General features: G+C 41.1%; 1 protein-coding gene across 1 annotated transcript; it reads left to right on the forward strand.

Moving 5' to 3' along the window:
- Positions 1-524: 524 nt before the first annotated feature.
- On the forward strand, positions 525-19,293 carry gna13b (guanine nucleotide binding protein (G protein), alpha 13b). The gene is made up of 5 exons (XM_086070356.1): positions 525-943; positions 7,997-8,226; positions 10,445-10,495; positions 13,125-13,325; positions 18,152-19,293. The coding sequence occupies exons 1-5, from the start codon at positions 589-591 to the stop codon at positions 18,521-18,523; spliced, it is 1,209 nt and encodes a 402-aa protein (XP_085926482.1). The 5' UTR covers positions 525-588; the 3' UTR covers positions 18,524-19,293.
- Positions 19,294-20,040: the final 747 nt, after the last annotated feature.

Below are 20,040 nucleotides of genomic sequence, written 5' to 3' on the forward strand. Positions count from 1 at the left end.
CCCCCCCACACACACACACACACACACACACACACACACACACACACACACACAGAGTATGGAAAGAAAACTACAAATGGCTGCGCAAGTGTGCATCTGTCCGAGGATTTTTCCCGAATGGATATTGATATTGAATTAATCCTGCTCCTGTCTGCTCCCCCTTGAAGTTTTTATCCTGTCCCGTCCCAATCCCATGATTAAAAGTAATGTTCACTTTCATCCCACGGGAATCTCACAATAATCTACTGAATCTATTGCACACAAGCTGGCCTCGAGTTGGCCGCAGACTGCAAAGTACGAGTTGCGGGTGATTGTTTTTTGTGATCGTCAATGAAAGGCGTCGATTGACATATGCCGATCATGTACCTTTCCAGTTTCCCGGAAATTGCCCGGTCACTTCGGTGGCCGCTCAATTGAACCACTAGTTTTAAAAAACGCTGTTTTAGTGGGTGGCGGTTCTGTCTCATGGCAATGAGCCACTGCTCATTGACGGCGCATAGGTGTTGCGACAAAGCAAGCAACTTGTTGAAAATCTGAAATCCTGGTTTGGAGTTTTGCGAGCGCGTCCCGGGATTCCGATGGCAGTGAATGCAGCAGTGGCAGCAGCTTCGGCTGCGCTCAGTCTTCCTCGTTGTGTGCATCGATGAAGTTGTTTCAAAGATGGCGGACTTCCTGCCGTCCCGCTCTGTTTTATCTGTCTGTTTCCCAAACTGTCTCCTCACTAGCGGCGAGGCAGAGCAGCTGCGGAAATCTAAGGAGATAGATAAGTGTCTTATTCGAGATAAAACATACGTTAAAAGGCTAGTTAAAATCCTCTTACTTGGTGCAGGCGAGAGCGGCAAGTCTACTTTCCTCAAGCAGATGCGCATTATCCATGGGCAGGACTTCGATCAGAGGGCCAAAGAAGAATTCAGAGCCACTATTTATAGCAACGTTATTAAAGGTAAGACTACGACTAATGCATTTGACCTCTTCCGAGTTGTTGCTGATGTTTTTGCCACACGTTTTAGTTGATTTGGCGTGTAAACACTGATGGTGAAGATGGTAGCTATGCTAACTGCACGTTGAGATAGATGACCAGGGCGCTCTGTTCCCTGCTTTTCTGGACGAGCGAGCAAGAAACGCCCATGTTATTCATTTGTGTTCTACACGGTAGGTTCGGATGCGACCCGCCGTGCAATTTAAGAGCCCCACAATAGGATTGTCTTCTACTTGTCTTACGATATACGGCACTGTATGATGGTTGTTGTGGTCGTCGCAAACCTGTCATTGTGGGCAGACAGCATAATTCATACAATGACGTGTGTTTGTTGACTGAAACCACCAAACGACGTTACTTTCCAACATTGAGTGATGCAGCTCGTCATTTAGGGTGCAATAAATAATTGATTCTTACATCCAGATGGAAGCGTTCTAAAACACAAATTACATTGAAATGATTAGTTGTTTGTATGCGGAACAATAAAGGAACTCAGGGGGGCTGAATGGTTTTGGAAAATAACCAAGTTGTGATTTAATACGCAAAAAGAAAAGTAAAGTCCTTTTCTAATGTATTTTTCAACAAACAGAAGCAGTTAATCTCTTACAATAAACTACATCAAAAGAGTACCACATATGCAGTATTTGCTTTGAGGATGTTGATAGAGAAGTACAGAGAAGATCAGCAGGAGCTGCATTGTGACTTTGTAGATCTGGAGAAAGCTTACGACAGGGTGCCCAGAGAGGAACTGTGGTTTTGTATGAGGAAGTCTGGAGTGGCAGAGAAGTATGTTCAAGTGGTGCAGGACATGTATGAGGACTGTAAGACAGTGGTGAGGTGTGTTGTAGGTGTGACGGAGGAGATCAAAGTGGAAGTGGGACTACATCAGGGATCAGCTCTGAGCCCCTTCTTGTTTGCTATGGTGATGGACAGGGTGACAGATAAGGTTAGACAGGAATCTCCCTGGACTATGATGTTTTGCTGATGACATTGTGATCTGTAGTGAGAGCAGGGAACAGATTGAGGAGAAGCTAGAGGCGTGGAGGTTTGCCCTGGAAAGTAGGGGAATGAAGGTTAGTCGTAGCAAGACGGAGTATATGTGTGTGAATGGGTAGGACCCAAGTGGAAGAGTGAGGTTACAGGGAAAAGAGACCAAGAAGGTGGAGGAGTAGTATTATTTAGGGTATTTAGGGTTAACAGTCAAGAGCATTGGAGAGTGTGGAAAATAAATGATGAAGCGTGTGCAGGCAGGCTGGAACGGGTGGAGAAAAGTGTCAGGTGTGATGTGTGATAGAAGAGTTTCAGCTAAAATAAAAGGAAAGGTTTATAAAACTGTGGTAAGACCACCGATGTTGTTTGGTCTGGAGACAGTGCCACTGAGGAAAAGAGGCAGAGCTGGAGGTGGCAGAGATGAAGATGCCGAGGTTCTCGTTGGGAGTGATCAGGATGGATAGAATCAGGAATGAGTACATCAGAGGGACAGCACATGTTAGAAGCTTTGGAGAGAAAGTCAGAGAGGCCAGACTGAGATGGTTTAGACATGTCCAGAGGAGAGATAGTAAGTATATTGGCAGAAGGATGCTGAATTTCCAAATGCCAGGCATGAGGTCTAGAGGAAGACCAAATAGGAGGTTTATGGATGTAGTTAAAGAGGACATGAAGGTAGTTGGTGTGAGAGCAGAGGATTTAGAGGACATTGAGTTAGATGGAGGCAACTGATGCGCTGTGGCGACCCCTGAAAGGAAAAGAAGAAGAAGAAGATGCTTAAGTGTAGGAAAAGTAGGATCAGCAGTGACGTTGGCACCTCATCTATCTAAATGAGAAGTAACATTATTTCAATTCAGTTTTGTTTATGAAATTGGACAAAGCAAAATCTGGCTCCATACAGAAGATATTTCCTCTTCTAATGTGTGACTACGGACAACTTTGCAGGGCTCTGCCATTTTCAAATCATTTGACCGGGGATGTGTTTTGATTCGCCATCGCTCACGTAGTGCACACGCACACAAGAACTCGTGAGATGGAAAACTTACCAAAAATTACATGCACTTAGCGTGACAGGCTTTGATTACAACAGTGACATCTCTTCCTGCTTCACTGCGCTCTTAATGACCAATCAAATTGCATCCTTTGCAATTAGTAACTCACGTTTTATTAAATTGTGATTATATTGCAAATGCAGTTAAACGTTGACTTGCAGTTATTGGTAGTCGAATAAAAACTCTTGATATGATGAGACATTGTTATGCTGCAGCGAACAACGCGTGTATGTCCAAATGGACACGATGACGTATGTTACGGATCATGTCATCACATTCCTACTGTGTCAATTTCACGATATTTCAAAATGTTATCACCCCCAAAAATACACCGGTAATATCGTAGAAGGTATGATATGGAACACCCCCCTAGTGCTCTGTCCTCAAATCGGGGACATTCAACATGTTGGATTGTTTTGGCCCAACTTCTCACCGTGTCTGGCGTGCCCCGAGGACAAACAAGCACACAGCCTGTTGACAGTGACATGCAGCCAATCAGAATTCGAGGAGGACACCGGGAAATCCAAACTCAAAACAGTCATGGCGCAAGAGAAAGTTCGTGCTTGCGCTTTCTCCACTCCTTTGACCAATGGCTTTTCCCTTTTATGTTGTTTTTTTAATGCTAAAAACAAAGCACAAACGAACGCCTGGTCTTTCATGTTTGTTTACTCTGAAGTCACGTTTAAGCTCAAAGGCTGTGTCTGAATGTCCACGCTTATCCCTAACCCCTCATTCACTACATAGCCTCGCACTATATAGTGGCCTAATATGTAGTGCCCTCATTCTGTTTGGCGATTTGGACAGCCAGCTCACTACTTTCTCCTCGTCGCATGTCACGTGACCACAGTAACTGTTACAACACACCGGCGCATAAATCTCAGACTATTTATTGTGAATGAACATGTTTTAAAACTATACTTTAATTCCTTTGTTGTACATATTTTTAACTGAAAACAAATTTATTATTTCCATAGTATATGTTAATGCCTCGCTTTGATTCTCGCTCTTGCGCTGTCGCTCGCGTGACCCCTCAGTAGGGCACTATATAGGGAGTAGGGTGCACATTCGGACACAGCCAAGAGGTTTGCAAGACTTCTCGTCTAACCTGGAAACATTTGTGAATTAGATAGGTTTGTGAGTGATGTGTTGATTGTGCCATGAAAACTGTTCGTCCCGTGACTTTTTTCTCATCATGTGTGGGGTCTCTCAGAGTTTGGAAGTCTGCCGACAAGTTTAAAACCAGACTGAAAAGGCTGTCTCAATTGAACGAGAACGAGCACATCTCACATTTTTTGTTTAGAAATTGTAAATTGAAAAACGTGGTGATCTAGTTTAATTTTATAGTAACTAGGCTGGTAGGACAAATACTTTAAAAATCCGGCCTAACACAATATTGAGGTCTAATAGTGACCATTTTTCACTATTTTTGTCATTGTTCACTGAATATTGTTTTACATTATTTATACCGTAAATTTGTCTTGTGATACATTTTACATTAATTCAGTCTGCTTGTGTTACCAGTAACTACAAACTGTTCTTAATCAAGTCATGATCATTTTATCTGAGCAAGTACAAATGACATATTTTTCTTACATGTCACCAGTTTTAAAACAGGACGTTTTTCTGACTACTTAACTCTTTGACCGCCATAAACGTTATAAAACGTTTAGCATAAACCTACGGAAGGGCGCAGAGGACGTTAAAAGACGTTCACTATGTTTTTTTTGTTTTTGTTTTTGGAAACGAGTGGCGGAAAGCCTTGGGCAGCTGTGCTGAAAGTATCAGGCAGATCTGGTTAGTATAAGGACTCGTTTTGGCCCCTAGATGGCAGCGATGACTCTCTTTGCACAAGGTTGGATGGGCCGCCCACCGTGGGCGTCAGTAGAAGACGTGAGGCGGAGCTAGAGTGTTGAGGAGACAATGGCTGATGAAGCAACCGGTTGAAAGCAGCTCACGCTTGAGCATTTTTTTCAAAGACGGAAAGCATCGATCAATACTAAAAAGCGCATTGATGTCGACGATGATGATGACTCCGAGCTTGACGCCAAAGTTGGAAGCCTTGACGCGACCGTTATGATCACGTAGTAAGCCTCACCGGCTAAGCGCGGCTAGCGCTGCTAACGCCGGAAAACGCGCACAATAACCGACCGGGTACTTCTACACAATCGGACATTTGAGAGTTGTCGAAAAGCATCGACCAATGCATTGATGATGATGATGATGATGATGATGATGGTGAATCCCGAGGTTGACGCCACAGTTGGACGCCACAGTTGGACGCGGCCTTTATTCTCACGTCATAAAGCATCACCGGCTAGCTCTGCTAACGCCGGAGCTCCACATGCGGACATTTTGTCGGACAATGAAGAGTACCCCGAGTCCAATGCATATTCATCGGAGGAGCGGGTACAGTCTGATCACGGAGAAGACACTGTTTCTGGACTACGATGCCACCATGAATGGAGTGGATAAAATGGATCAGAACATCTCTTACAACCCGGTGTAGCAACTGAAGGACATGAGGAAGCCAGACGTAACACCACCGTAACGTAACCGTAGCATGATCCTGATATTAGGCTTGATGGCAACACACACTGCAGTATACTAGTACTTGCTATTCCCCGGAAAAAACGGCCTGCAAGAAAGTGGAGCTTTTGCACGCGAAGAGGCAATCTGTTGTGCAAATGCTGTTGTGTCTCCTTGCACGCAGGGGAGAAAAAACAAAAAGAAAAACTGTCGTTGAAACATCCACATATTTGTAAATAGCACCACAGTTGCACACATTTGTAAATAGTTTGCCAAATTGTTGTCAAATTGTTACACTGTTGAATGTAAATAAACGTATTTTGCTATCAAAAAACACTTTTTCATTCTTGGTGGTAGTGTTTTATAGAAGTAAAGCACTATTTAGGTGTTTGTGGCATCATTCATGGACAAAAAGAAGTGTAAAATTCACTAGAATGCATGAAATAATATCGTTTCACTAAAAGCTTGATTTCTCCGTATTTGAGTCCAAAACAAGCGAAATTGGGTGAAACTAACCATTTTCTATTGTTGATTACTAAAGAACGGAATAAGGTAGAAACAAACTTTTTTTTTCTGATGAAAGATGAAAGTCCAATATTTCATTTGGTAGTATGTGTGTTTCCATAGTCCAAACAGAACATTTTCTGTGGACCTTGAAAGATCAGTCAAAATGCTTAAATCGGCTGGCACTGACGGCATCCCTTTTCTGAAAACGTCTGGCAGTCAAAGAGTTAATAAAAATAAATAAATAATGAAATGTAGAGTATGCTCACTTCTCTAGGGACCATTACACCACTGTCTGAATCGTAGTTGAATCAGATTGTGAGGCGGTGGGAGATTTTCATTCCTGATCATTTTGTTCTTATGTAAACAAATTATATTCTATTCTAATTCTTCTACTGGTGTGCTTTTTTGCATCCAAGCTATGCATCCCAATTTGCCTTCATCATCACTTCAAGATTATTTTAGTATACTATCAACAAGCTATTGCTTGAAATATAAAATAAAAAGTTATTGAGCATCAGTTAATACATTCGTAATTACTGTTATTCATAATAGGTTGTATCTTGACCCATTGAGATTCTCCAGTGCCTATAGTCCCACATCACCTTGCATGTCTTGCATGTCTTGCATGTCTTATATAATGTTAGCCGTTGTATTGAAATTTACAATTTGGGCACATAATTAACACATTTCTTCCCATTTGCAAAGTCAGTTCAGTGTTTCCCACAGATTTGAAATCTACTTGTGTGGGTGGACTGGGGGGAGTTGGGAGGCGGGGGTTCTCAGTCCTGTTACTTGCCTCTCCTCTAACCTCATAATCAACAAGTGAGTGAGGGCAAACTAATGTTACATGCGGTATATCTGGTCGCGACACGTTTGTTTTTTATATATAAACCAATAAACTTTTTCAACTTCTTGGGTGGTGGCCAGTTTACTTGGGTGGCCCGCCCAAGTATTAACATGGTGTGGGAAACACTGCAGTTGTTTGCTAAAAGGAACTTACTTTACTATGAATAAGAGCAAATAGAGAAGTGTTTTTTGAGAGGGTGGACAGGCCAATTTAGCGTGAAGGGGAAATGACACAGTTGATGATGTTTACATCAAACAGGAAACTTAATGTCAGTCTCCCTCATGAATGTGCTTGGACCTCTTGTTAGTTGTCCGATTCACTGTTGACACACAGGTTCATTGAGTAATAAAGAAGAAGAATTGGTTAATAAAGGTTTTTTTGGGGGTGGGGGATAAAAAGTCAAAATGTATTCCATTTATTAATGTAATAATCGAAAGAATAACTGATTCTAAAAATATCCAATAGTGACAGGCTGACAGCCCTACTAAGAAACACCCCTGGATAAAAACTTGCCTAATATTCACTAACAAGTGCACACTGCATCAAACATAAAATGTCAAAATCATGTTAATGTGCAACCCCTGCTGTCTCACCTCATCAGCAGACAGCACAATGATGCTAGCGTCACCATCAAAGACATTGCTACAGAGTGAGTTTCCGATGTAAGATCTATGGTACATTAAATGGACGACTCGGAATTACCGGTACAACTCACTGGAAATCACTCTGTTCGCGACTGTGGTCTGTTTATTATCACAGAAACTTTTGTTTTACTCAAGGATGCTAGCATGCAGCTAGTTGGCCCCCATTGTTAAAAACTGGAGGACATATACAAAAACTGTTAATTCCTACAGTGTTGAGCAGATTTTGGATGTAAATACCCTAAATTTATTACTGAAAGTCTGAGTACATCTTGTTCGTTTAATTAGAAATCCATTATGGTGTTCACTGTTCAGAGTAAAAAAGATGAGAACTGTATATTTTTTTCAATACATTTTTAATGGCCATACATTTTCCATTGATTTTTGCTGCAGTAGTTGTCATAGGATGTGAAGCTAAATGTAACCTTTATAATTAATATGTGTTTTCTCATTCCAGGTATTCGAGTTTTAGTGGATGCTCGAGAGAAGCTTCACATTCCATGGGGCAACTTGTCCAATCAGCGTCATGGAGATATGTTAATGGCGTTTGACACCCGGTCTATGATGGCCCACGGTCATGGTATGGTGCAGCCCAAAGTTTTTCAGCATTACCTGCCATCCATCCGGGCTCTGTGGACTGACCAGGGAATCCAGAATGCATATGACCGTCGCAGAGAATTCCAGTTGGTAAGTAGCCATAATTTACAGTTAAATAATAGGGCTGCAATGATGTCAAAACCCAAATTGTATTGTAAGAAACAAACATGTCTCATCTTTAAAATGGAAGAACCACTACATGCCCTTTCTAACTGAGAGGGTTTGTGCCTCCATTCCAACTACAGTTGTGTGAGCTCACAGTGCTATGGTACGCTTTAAAAAAATATTCATTATAAAAACAACTTATGCTTAAATGGCGTCCGATCTTCACCCACCCTAGCTGTCCATGGCATTTGCACAGAAACTCAATGTTGGCCGTTATGTAAATTAGAAATAATTTAGAATGGCTCACTTCTAGACACATTTTTGTGTCTTTGGAGTGTACAGACAATCTTTGACAGTAACAAATAAAGCCTCTTCTCTACATTTGATGGAGCAGAGTTGCAGCTGCTTTGCAAACACAGATGCACACGGACAGCTAATGAAGAGGAGCCTTATGTTTCTGCTTGCTGTCACTCTTTACAGACCATTGCTTTTTTTTCCCTCTTTTTTTTTTCTCTACAAGTTTGTGATCTAACAGCTTCGTGCCTCATCAATATGCATCTGTAGCAAGGTTATTGTAGTTGACAAAAACAAAACTACAACTAAAACTAAAAAAAAACATTATCATAAACCAATTTAAAAATAAAAGCATTGCTACCTCTTTGGCTGCTGCTGCTTTAGCGGCGTAGAAGGAAAATTAACAGTAGAAGAAGAATGTCTTCATGTCAAGGCAACAAATTAGGGTCGTATTTTGCTTTCTTGACTTGTATTAAATATCGACATAATAGGAAATCAGATAAAGGGTTGTTGTCCATTTTTCAATTTCTAATTTTTAAGAGAGGGTCAGCACTACTTTGTTTATTGATAATAAACAAAAACAAAAAAATCTGTTTAATCTAGCAAGCTAGCTACACCACTAAATCTGGGAGAAAAAAATGTGTTACAGTGTTTGCACACTTGTGCAAGTGTGAACAATAGAAGTTTAAAATGTTCTGCTTAAAAACTGTAGGGACATTATATTTAATTTCATAACTGCACTTAACCTGATAACTGACCATTTTGCTGGCTGCTCCATAAGAAATGTCAAGGTGTAAGCGTGAACGCAATACTGTATTCATATTTTATCTTTTGTTTTTTTAGGTTGTTATAGGCTTTTTAATAAGATGTGAACGGAATTTCTTGGAGTTAATTGTGGACTGATAACCTGACAGGCAGTCAGGGAGAAATTCACAATTGTCTGACTGTTGCATTTTTCAGTGCCCAGATTATTTGTGTACAGAACACAAGTGTGTTTAACTCATTCACTCCCAGCCATTTTCACTAAAACAATCCCCTTCACTTTTACTGGATTTTGACTGATTTTACAAGGCCCACAGTATTGTGTTCTATTGCTATAAAAACATGAAACCTACCAAAAGAAAGATTTAGAGTCTCTTCTTTCATCAGGAAAAAAAAGTATATTTCTATCTGTTTCCGTTTTGCAGCAATTAGCATTAGAATATAGCTAAATTGAATCATTATTCACAAATCTATTTAGAATTCTGAGTAATTGAGTTTTTTTTCCAACATGGTCTTGGTTAATTTCCTATGCTCTACTGCCACCAAACATTTAAAATAGAACGTATTTATGCGTTTTTGGGAGCAAATTAGTTAATTGGATCATGTTCATAATTGTAGTACTTGAGGTCTCAGCACAGACTAAGATTGGAAAGATAAACTTTGGTCTCTTGAGGTCTCCCTAATTTGTTGGAATTTAGATGTTTCTGGGGTTGATGAAAGACTCTGGTTGGTAACCCGGTGGGTAGTAGGTAATGTCTGGTCGGTGCTGGATTTCACTTTCCTTTCTATTTTTTTATCCTTCCTCGGGTCTCCTGACAATTTCAAGACTCTAGCTGGATTCTGAAGTATTCGGTTTAGGTGAACGGTATGGGATTTTTAATAGGTTTTAGGTGAACTAATGAGTACACACTCACACGCACGCACACATGCACATACTCACGCACATGCAAAATAAAAAAAATTAAAAAAAAAGAGTGCAATGATGATGACATGTCAAATCGGTAAAATTACAGAATGAACAATACTGAGCTCTCCAAAAAAAAAAAATACATAAAAAGATTGGAAATATAAAGTCAATGAAGAATTGTGAAGATTTTCAGGAAAGACAATTACTTATTCACACTTTCTCTTTTTCTCTCTGCTTCAGGGGGAGTCGGTCAGGTATTTCCTGGACAATTTGGAAAAGCTTGGACAGTCGGTAAGTCTCAGAATTCTCTCAAACGGCTGAAGAACGGATGCAGCTGATGGGTGATGCTCTTTTGCTCATTTAGCCATTTTCAACAGTAAGAAGTTAATATAAACTTCATTATTTTTCATGTACAATTAATACTCTAACACATTTTGCCATTTGCTGTCGAGTGAAAATAACATCACGTGTACTTAGGGCTGAGGTAATACCCAATCATGGCTCCGTTTGCGAACGGCACATGACCAAACCCAGACAACAGGTGAGCTGTGATTGGTCGTTTCCTGAGCTCTGGACAGCTGTGTTGTCATTTTCAGTTGACAGCAAGTGGCATAATGTGTTTTTGAAGGTATTAAATGTACATAAAAAATAATGACGTTATCAAATACAGTTTAGACAAAATATTATTATTTTTTCTTGCTGAAAATAGCTAAGTGAGTCGAGTATCCCTTTTACCCATTAAGGCCTGAACGCCTGGCAAAACATGCCTCTAATACCTATGGGTGACTTAAAAATCATCCCCGAAAACCTGAAGCTTTCCTGGAAATTCAACATGCCTACTAAACATTTTATATCTCAGCCCCTGAAGCAGATAGAAACATAATCGCTGTGGCTTTCACACAAACCCAAGTTTATTCTAATTATAAACCTTCAATATATATATTTGTAAAAATCAACAAACTTCACACAAAGAAACCCAATAAATCAAACAAAATAATGTGTGAATAATGCAGACTTTTCACACAATATTTTTTTGTTTGAATTGTATATTGTCTATTTTATTTCCTTCTGTTAAGTTTGATGACTAATATATAAATATATATTTGTAAATGCTACAACAGTGTAGCATCTATAAATATATATTTGTAAATGCTACAACAGTGTAGCATCTACAAATATCTCTTAACAATATATCACTGTCGACTGGTTCCACTGGTTAAAGTCCACAAGCGCGTCGTACTCGTCTATCACCACCATAATTAATTTCATAACACCCGCCAATTTGCATCAGCTATGAATGCTTGGGAAAAAAATTACAGGAAATGCTACAAGGCCCACGTCACCCTTGTGTTACAAACAACAAACAATGACATGCATGTCATTGGCAAAGAGACTGAGAATTGGCACACAAAAAAAAAAAAATATATATATATATATATATATATGTCACATATCCGTTTTAAAGGTAGAAAAGCGTAAGAGCGCTCCCGGCTCTAGTGGTAGAAACGCAGTAATGCGCTCCTGGCCTGAATGGGTTAATATATCGATAACCGCGATGGCTGCTGATACCAAAAGCAGCTACTATCAATGGCTGAGAAAACTCTTTCTAAGTGAACTGTATCCATGGTCATTCTCTCATTTGTACATTAAGATTAAGCCCCTTTTTTCCGCATTTGTCTTTGTAATTAGTTGTCGTCATCGTCACCATTGCCACAAGGACATTTGGTTCAAAATTTCCTTTCAAATCCATTGTTTCGCCAACATGCGCATTTGCTCGTAATACTGTCGTAATTTGTCATGAGACGTGTCCTTTCTGAGGTCCCATTCATAAATTCACTCTGACACCCACACACTACAGTGAGAGAGTGTGCTTGTGTTCAGGTGGAGCGCGATCTGTTTGGAGTAGTGTTGTACGGGATACCGGTACCAGTACCGTAACTCGATGTTTTGGCGTCAAAAATGGCTCGGTATCATTTTTTCTTAGCACCGGTACTTAAAAAAATTAATATGAGACAGCCCGCCAACTCTGTTTTAAAGACAGGTACACATACACGCATGGCCGGCTGTCTACCGATATGTGGAAAACGCCTTAAGCAACACGCCTCTTTCAGCATGTGTGCGATAAGGCGCAGGAAGATGGCTTCACGCACTGAAGCGCTCGCTGGACGTGCACTCCTCGTTGAGAAGTATGACGCGCTAATTAAGGCTCCACGGGAGCGCGCAAGCAGAGTGGAAGACACGCGACAGCGTTGGCATTGTAGTTTCATTGGTCCACTGTGACATGTCTTTGGCAATTTCATTGGTCAGATGTGACGAGACCATTGGTAAATGTATTGGCAGCATGAAGTTCGAAGGAATCCATAAAATAAAAGCATCACATTTGAAGCCGCAGGGTTCAAAGCGTGAGAAAAAAAGTAGCGACTTGTAGCCCGGAAATTACATTACATGTCATGTAGTGGCCCTGACACTTCGGCCTTTTGTGCGACTTTGACGACGGCTAACATCACTACCGTGGGCTCCATTTAAAAATGAAAAGAGGCCTCATCAAAACCTCCAACCATGGCTTCCATAATGCTATGGCAACATTTTGGCCAGTGCATGTTGCGATGCAAGTGTGTTTTGATGTGTAATTGTGAATATCTGGCTCACATCACACTCATACACTGCACATCAGTATGATCTTTGCCAATGATGGATCATGCTGGAATGCAACACACACACGCATTCTCCTAAAGCCCCGCATTTGTTTATTCTCTGTGGTATTCTAGGAATGCTTCGTTTTAAATGGGGGGCATCAACAAAGCAATATAAGAAGTGAAGGCACCACATTTATCTGGACTGCGAAGCTCGATATAATGTTCTTGACATCACCAATTAAACTGACGGATCCGGAAATGTGAATTTGATATTCTCCTTTTAGGGCTACCTCCCCAGCCAGCAGGACATCCTCTTGGCCCGAAAGCCCACCAAGGGCATCCACGAGTACGACTTTGAGATTAAGAATGTGCCTTTCAAAATGGTGGACGTAGGCGGTCAGCGTTCCGAGAGGCGGCGCTGGTTTGAATGCTTCGACTCAGTCACTTCCATCCTTTTCCTTGTCTCCTCCTCTGAATATGATCAGGTGAGTGACCTTTACGGCTGTTCAAGATTCGGACAGTTACAGCTTTGCATTAAATTTCAAGTACAGTGGAAACCTCTATTGTTGACTGCTGCTGTATATCATCCAGGATGCTTTTGTGTATATCTTGACCCTTTTTGAAAATGATGTATTCCCGGGTCAAGGTCAGCATCAAAATCTTTTACAAGTGTAGAATGAAATTAAATTACTGTCGTGCCTTGAGGTACAAGTTTAATTTGTTCCTTGACCATGTTCATAACGCAAAACATTTGTATGTAGGGCCCGACACGGTGACCAATTTACCTGCAAATGCGGCCAACTTTACAGTGTTTTCTGATAAAAGACTGATCCGGTCGCACGGCGTGTATGTATTAATTAGTAGTGCAACAGATCATCTTTGAGCCATGATGCGTTGGGATCAAGCGCAAGCACTTGTCAAGCTAGCCGCCAGGCCACCATGCGCTGCGAAGGCCAACTTCACAATAAGAGCCTACCAAACAATACATGGTGGTGGCTATCTTGACTTGTCCTTTCTAGCAACCAACATCAACACAATACCATCCTAAAATCATATTCAATTGCTTATTAAGGACGCCAAGATACCGCTAGTTAATTGCACCGTCATTGTATGATACGGCACAAGTCTCCGGCGTTAGCAGCTAGCCACTAATGGCAGTGTAACTTTGAAGTCTCTTGAAGTTGCGAGGTGTATTCAAATGCAGTCGGACATTTCAAACTCACACAGAAAAAAGTCCATCACTGCATAAAATGTTAAAAATTACAAATATCTAGGCAATGTGGGCTTTCTATCAATCTATCAAAGCTGACGTATATCAAGAGAAATGATGGGGGTGAAATCACTTTGCTGTTTTACCTAATTACAATCAATGCTATATCTAGTCACCTATGTTTGCAAAACCAAATAAAATAGGCTTCCATTATCCATTCTAGAGGTATGTAAATGAATCAAAAATCAAGAATAACCCTGCCTTTCTGTATATATAATTCTTATAACATTTGCCACCAAAAACTGGAGTGACATTAGTTACATTTAAACAGGCAAACACAAAACAAGAATGATATTCAGAGTATAACCGTTTTATTTTCAGTCATCTGAGCTTTAATGAAAATGTGCTCATGTACTCCTGGTTGGGAAACACTGATTTGATTGGTTATGATGCGAGGCAGGCTGTGAAGCTTTGGTTTTCCCAAGGGGAAGGAGGTTGGGAGGCCTCACCATAAACTGGACTCTCTTGTGTTGAACAAAATAATGTTCACTTAAAAGCAAAGCCTTTTTTTCAATATCTTCTCTTAGGACGCATCTGTCGAGGAAGGACGCATCTGAACTCGCTCCTGCACTCGCTCGTAACTTCTATTTTGTTGACATTGAGCTTTTTAACTACATTGTTGCAATATGCCTGCCGGAAAAAGAGCTGACAAGACTGAGGAGATCAAATCTTCTCTTGCAAAACTCAAAGAAATGGTCACTGAAATACTTGAAATGAAATAGAGCGTCGAGCCACTTCTGCAGGAAATTCAGCAGTTGACGAAAGAGACACAAGAAAAAGATTGACGCATTGTCGCCTTGGAACAAAAAGTGGATGATTTGGAACAGAATCTTCGTATCAACAATGTGATAGTTACAGGTATCCAGATTAAACCGCGCCACAGTCCTCCTGCTGCAGCTTGCACAAGTGCAGTTGATTCTGACCAAACTTCAGCGAACGAGACTGTGGAACAGCAAGTAACAACTCGACTCAGAGATTTGGGATTAATTGTGGATCCAGTGCACATTTAGATGTGCTTTTCGCTTCCAACTGGGGGGACACGACCACCGGCAGTTCTGATCAGGTTTGTTGACAGAAAGAAAAAGATTGCTCTTTTGAGAGATAGCTACAACCTTGAAGGTAAACATGTCTACGTCAATGAAAATCTCACAAAACAAAATGCTGACATTGCCAGAAGGCCGCGACAATTGAGAAAGAATGGACTTGTGGAGAACACATGGACAAAAGACTGTCGGATCTTCATCCAAACAAAAGAAGACTCATCTTCTGAGAAGAAAATGTGGATCGTGAAAAGAGTGGAAGAATTGGTGGAGTTTGAGAGACAATAACTGCAATCAGTAACTCACATAATTAATTTGTGGATTATGTTTATGCAAATGAAATTATTGTAACATATTACTAATTAACCCGAAACTGGAGCTGTTATGATTTGAATAATGTAAATATAGCAGGATTACTTGCTGATACTGCAAAGGTTAACTCTTTATTTATTTATTTATTTTTAATACACCTGCATTGATAACATGTATTGCTGTTCCTGTAAGAATGTAAACATTGTCTGGCTCTATTTCTTTTTGGACATTTGACGTAACATGCAATGCTGTTGTGATAAGGTTGTATTGTGGATGCAATGTATCTGCTGTAAATAGTTACAATGGGTTGGTAAACATGGTTCTGGGATGGAGCCGGCGGGGCCTACCCACTCAGCTGGTGGGTGGCCCTGGCTAAGGAGTGTCAAGATCTAAGCATCATCTGGATGCTGGCAACAGTGGTGGGCCGGTGGCTAAGCTGATCAGAATGGAGTGAACATTGCTGTGGACGCAATGAGCAGAATGCAAGCGGATTTACTCTGGAAGCCACAACATGTGTGAAAGCTGATGATCCAAGGTCAGCGAAAACGCTAATGGTGAACGAGCATGCGCTCGCCTTGGCTGCGCGCCTTGGCTGCTCGCCTGGTTGGGTGGGCCTGTGGGTGGCGTCAGGGAATGGATTTAACAATTCCAAATGATTGGTATTAGCTGCAACTTATACACGGACATTACTCAAGATGAATTGAGCGAGGAGTGTGCAGACTTAAGTCTGGGATTAATAACGATATGAATCAATGACCTTCATAATCAATGTATATGACTGATGTGTATAGTAAGAATCGATGGGGATGGGGTTATTAATAAGCCATGGCTTCTACCTATCAGTCCTTCTTTCGGATGTCAATGTTGCAAATGATGTGATCGGTGTATCCTGTAATAATGTGTCCAAAAGGAAAAAATAAATAAAACAAAACAGAGTTATAGAAAATATTTGAGTTGTTTTGCCAGCCGTTGCTTGTTGCAGACAGTTCTTGTTACAGTAAACTATTTTACAAATATCACATATCTTGACTCGCTGTCAATCTTTACATCATATGGAACTATGGTATGGGTCATTCCGTGTCAGCCGTGCATCAATAATGTTGTGGACTAAGAATATATGTCTGTGATTGTTGTTATATTTTCTGTCTACATATGTTGCTGCACAGTTTGTGTTCAGATAACCGTTGCTCAACACCACACACCGCATGTAGCAGCTCACCTAGAGTTTGGTCACCACTGATGGTGTAGTAGTAGTAGTAGTAGTGGTGGTGGTTCACTCGCCTGACTTTGATGCAGGCAGCGTGAGTGTGAATGGTTGCCTGTCTCCTGTCATTTGGGATAGGCGCCACCTCCCCACAGCCCTGAACAGGATCATTGGTATCCAAATAGAAAAAGAGATGGTTGGATGACCTGCAGTTGAACTCACGTTGAACTTCTCAATTTAGAGCTTCCATTGTATCTTCACGCAAATGAACCAAAATTAAACCACCCGGCATTAAAATTCAAGGGTGCATTCTCACAACGTTGCCCAGTTTCTGAAAACAAGTCACATAAAAAGCTTAGTAGAGGCTTGTGCTTCCAAGAACTTGTCCTTAGTGTGTGAACTAAAAAGTCGAAAACAAAAGGCTGTGGCAAAGGATGCATGCTAATTGGCAGCCTGTTACTTTTTAGTTAAAACATAGTCCTCTTCCTGATGTCTAATTCCAACTCGACACTTTGTAAAAATAAGAACTAATAAATATACAGTATGTATGTTGCATTAAACCGTTGGCTTTTACATTATACTGCATAGCTAAAAATGTATCAAGAGAGTCTAAAGCTCCAATGGGAAATATACACACGTTTTGATGCAACGTGTCTATCTGTCTGTCTGGATTTCTGTGAAATTTACTGTAACAGTAATCGAAAACATCAATCCTAATTAGTCTTGGCCAACATTTCAGACGTTGGTCACATTTTGAAGCAATAATAAATTGCCAAATGAAGCTGAGCATGTGAAATGTGCTGTTGCTCGTGTCAAGTCGACATCTCCCATTTCTTGCAAGCTGGCATCGGCAAAACTCACCTTTTTTTCCTAGCTTTTTGTCTTTGACTGGGGTTGTTGACTATATTTGCCTCAAGGATTTATGCAAATGTTTTGAGTAGAGATAATACATTATAAAAATTTGAATAATCGTTATTACAAATAAAGTTAAGGTAATCCCAGATACAGGCACTGAAAGCATTGAAATGTGTTTGAATTAAAAAAAAACTTCAGTCTGCCTATTTTACGTTTTGACAAAAGAAATTGAAAATGACTAGAATGACTGCAATGATAAATTTAAGAGTGGTGAAACTGTAGTAAAACTTTGCAATGCATGCATTTAATAATGTATTAGTGTAATATAAAATCAGCCTAATTGACGTACGTAAGGTATAGAAAATGATGTCACAAAATGGCAGCAAAACAGCTGACAACTGTTAGGATTGTGTTAAGGAAATCTCCCCACACAAAATAAAATATGTAAATCCACAAGTTGAAAATCCCTCGTGGGAAATCTGTGCACAATTTACTTGATTTTACGACAATGTTGAAGTGTGGCCCATGACAACCACTGCAGTTTCTCACATTGGGAAAATGAAATGCACACCAACATCATCCCAATAACCATCAACCTCAATGACCATGTCCTTCTGCTCCCATGTCCAGGTTTTGATGGAAGACAGGCAAACCAACCGACTGAGCGAGTCACTCAACATCTTCGAGACCATCGTCAACAACCGAGTGTTCGTCAACGTCTCCATCATCTTATTCCTGAACAAGACCGACCTGCTGGAGGAAAAGGTCAAGCAGGTCTCCATCAAAGACTACTTTGCTGAGTTCTCGGGCGACCCCAAAAGCCTGGCGGACGTGCAGGCCTTCTTGGTGGAGTGTTTTCGCAAAAAGCGGCGAGAGCAGCAACAGAAGCCGTTGTACCACCACTTCACCACGGCCATCAACACTGAGAACATCCGCCTGGTCTTCCGCGACGTCAAGGACACCATCCTGCATGACAACCTCAAGCAGCTGATGCTGCAGTGAGAGCGCAGTCTAGGTGGGGGAGGGGGAGGCTTGGCGGGTGTACCACACTGAACGTGGACCAGAGGAAGACAGACAGATGCGGGGTTTTAAGGTGCCCTCTTCCATACCCCGCCCATCAGCCTGTAAGGGAAACAGGTGTGTTTCTCCCTTCACCCATCCATCCTCCCTTCTTGACAGTGACAACCCCCCCTCCTTTTATAAACTATGAATCGAAGCCACCACTACTATCAACATTCCCCCTTTTGGTTCCTTATTCACCATATTTACTGTGACTTTTAACAGCTGCAACCCAATCGCCACCCTCCGATGGATCTCCAGCGCAAATTCTCACACTTTGCTTTTTGTTGCTATGCTGCTTTGAGCACTGTTGGAAGGGAGGGCAATGGGAGGGCCTTGTTTCCACTCGGTGTTGCTCATACGGTTGCCGAAAGGGCGTCTGTCCCCCAGGTCTCAAAACCACATTTTTTCCATGATGCATTTTGATCTGCTCTCTGATGCCACTTGATTACATCATAGGGGCTGGCCTGTGTATTTTTGCTGGACAGGAAAGAAGAGGGCCCATACACACACAGTGTCATCTGTAGCGTAGTTTCTAATCATTTAGGTATTTTCCTTAACACCATATTAATATATGTACCTATGCATTTTCCTTAACTTATATTTGCTAGGGTTTACACTTTTGATTTGTTACTGCTGTTGGACTGTGTTAAATCCATGTGTGTGTTGTGTGCGGCAAGGGGGGGGGGGGGGGGGGGGGCTTTTGTAACAGCACAGACACAGCCACTTGTCAAACTGTCTAGTGCAGATCCCCCCCACCCACCCCCACCCCCACCCCCACCCCCCAAAAACAAAATGCTGTTTCTCAGGGCACTTAGTGAACCACTTGCCAACCGTCTCTTATGCCTCCATTTCACAAGTCGCGGAATCAAGCATGTCTCATGTCATGCAGTGAGATGCTGATCATTTTTTCTTTAAGGACCAATGAAATGGTGTTTGAGGACCAAGACCCACTTTTCTGGGTTGTCTAAACTATACGAAGGTAAACATGACATGAGGAAAAGCTTGCTAGATGTGGCTTTGGCTCACTTGCATCCCTTGTGTCACGTGGGTTCTTGTTTCTTAAAGCGACCGTGTGTAGAATTTTTAATTTTTTCGATGTTAGTTTATTTTAAAACCCCACTATTAACTTCAATAATATGCAAAACACAGATTCTGTCACATCAATGTACTTTTTTTTTAAGTATAGTCATAGATCTAGTAATTGCTAATTATATTACATAGATCGTGCCGCACCTTACAGGAGGCTGACATGTTTTGCCGCCATCTTTCTGCTGCGAAGGAGAAGAACTTTGCAAACGTAGTCATTGATGGTAGGCTTGCCAAATGTGCTCTCTTAAGGCACCGTCGTGCGCGTGCTTCAAAATGCACGCACTTCCGATTTTGCTCGTTGCACTATTAGTTCAGCACTAGATGGCAACAAATTCTACACACTGGTACTTGAATGGATGCTGAGTTCA

This window comes from Leptonotus elevatus, chromosome 1, assembly GCF_054856555.1.
Source record: "Leptonotus elevatus isolate MCC_2025b chromosome 1, RoL_Lele_1.0, whole genome shotgun sequence".
NCBI classification, from domain to species: domain Eukaryota; kingdom Metazoa; phylum Chordata; class Actinopteri; order Syngnathiformes; family Syngnathidae; genus Leptonotus; species Leptonotus elevatus.

Coding starts and splice junctions, on each gene's coding strand:
- gna13b (XM_086070356.1), top strand. CDS start 589: ATGCAGCAGTGGCAGCAGCTTCGGCTGCGCTCAGTCTTCCTCGTTGTG. Junction 944..7,996: donor TTATAGCAACGTTATTAAAG/GTAAGACTACGA, acceptor TTCTCATTCCAG/GTATTCGAGTTTTAGTGGAT. Junction 10,496..13,124: donor TGGAAAAGCTTGGACAGTCG/GTAAGTCTCAGA, acceptor TTCTCCTTTTAG/GGCTACCTCCCCAGCCAGCA.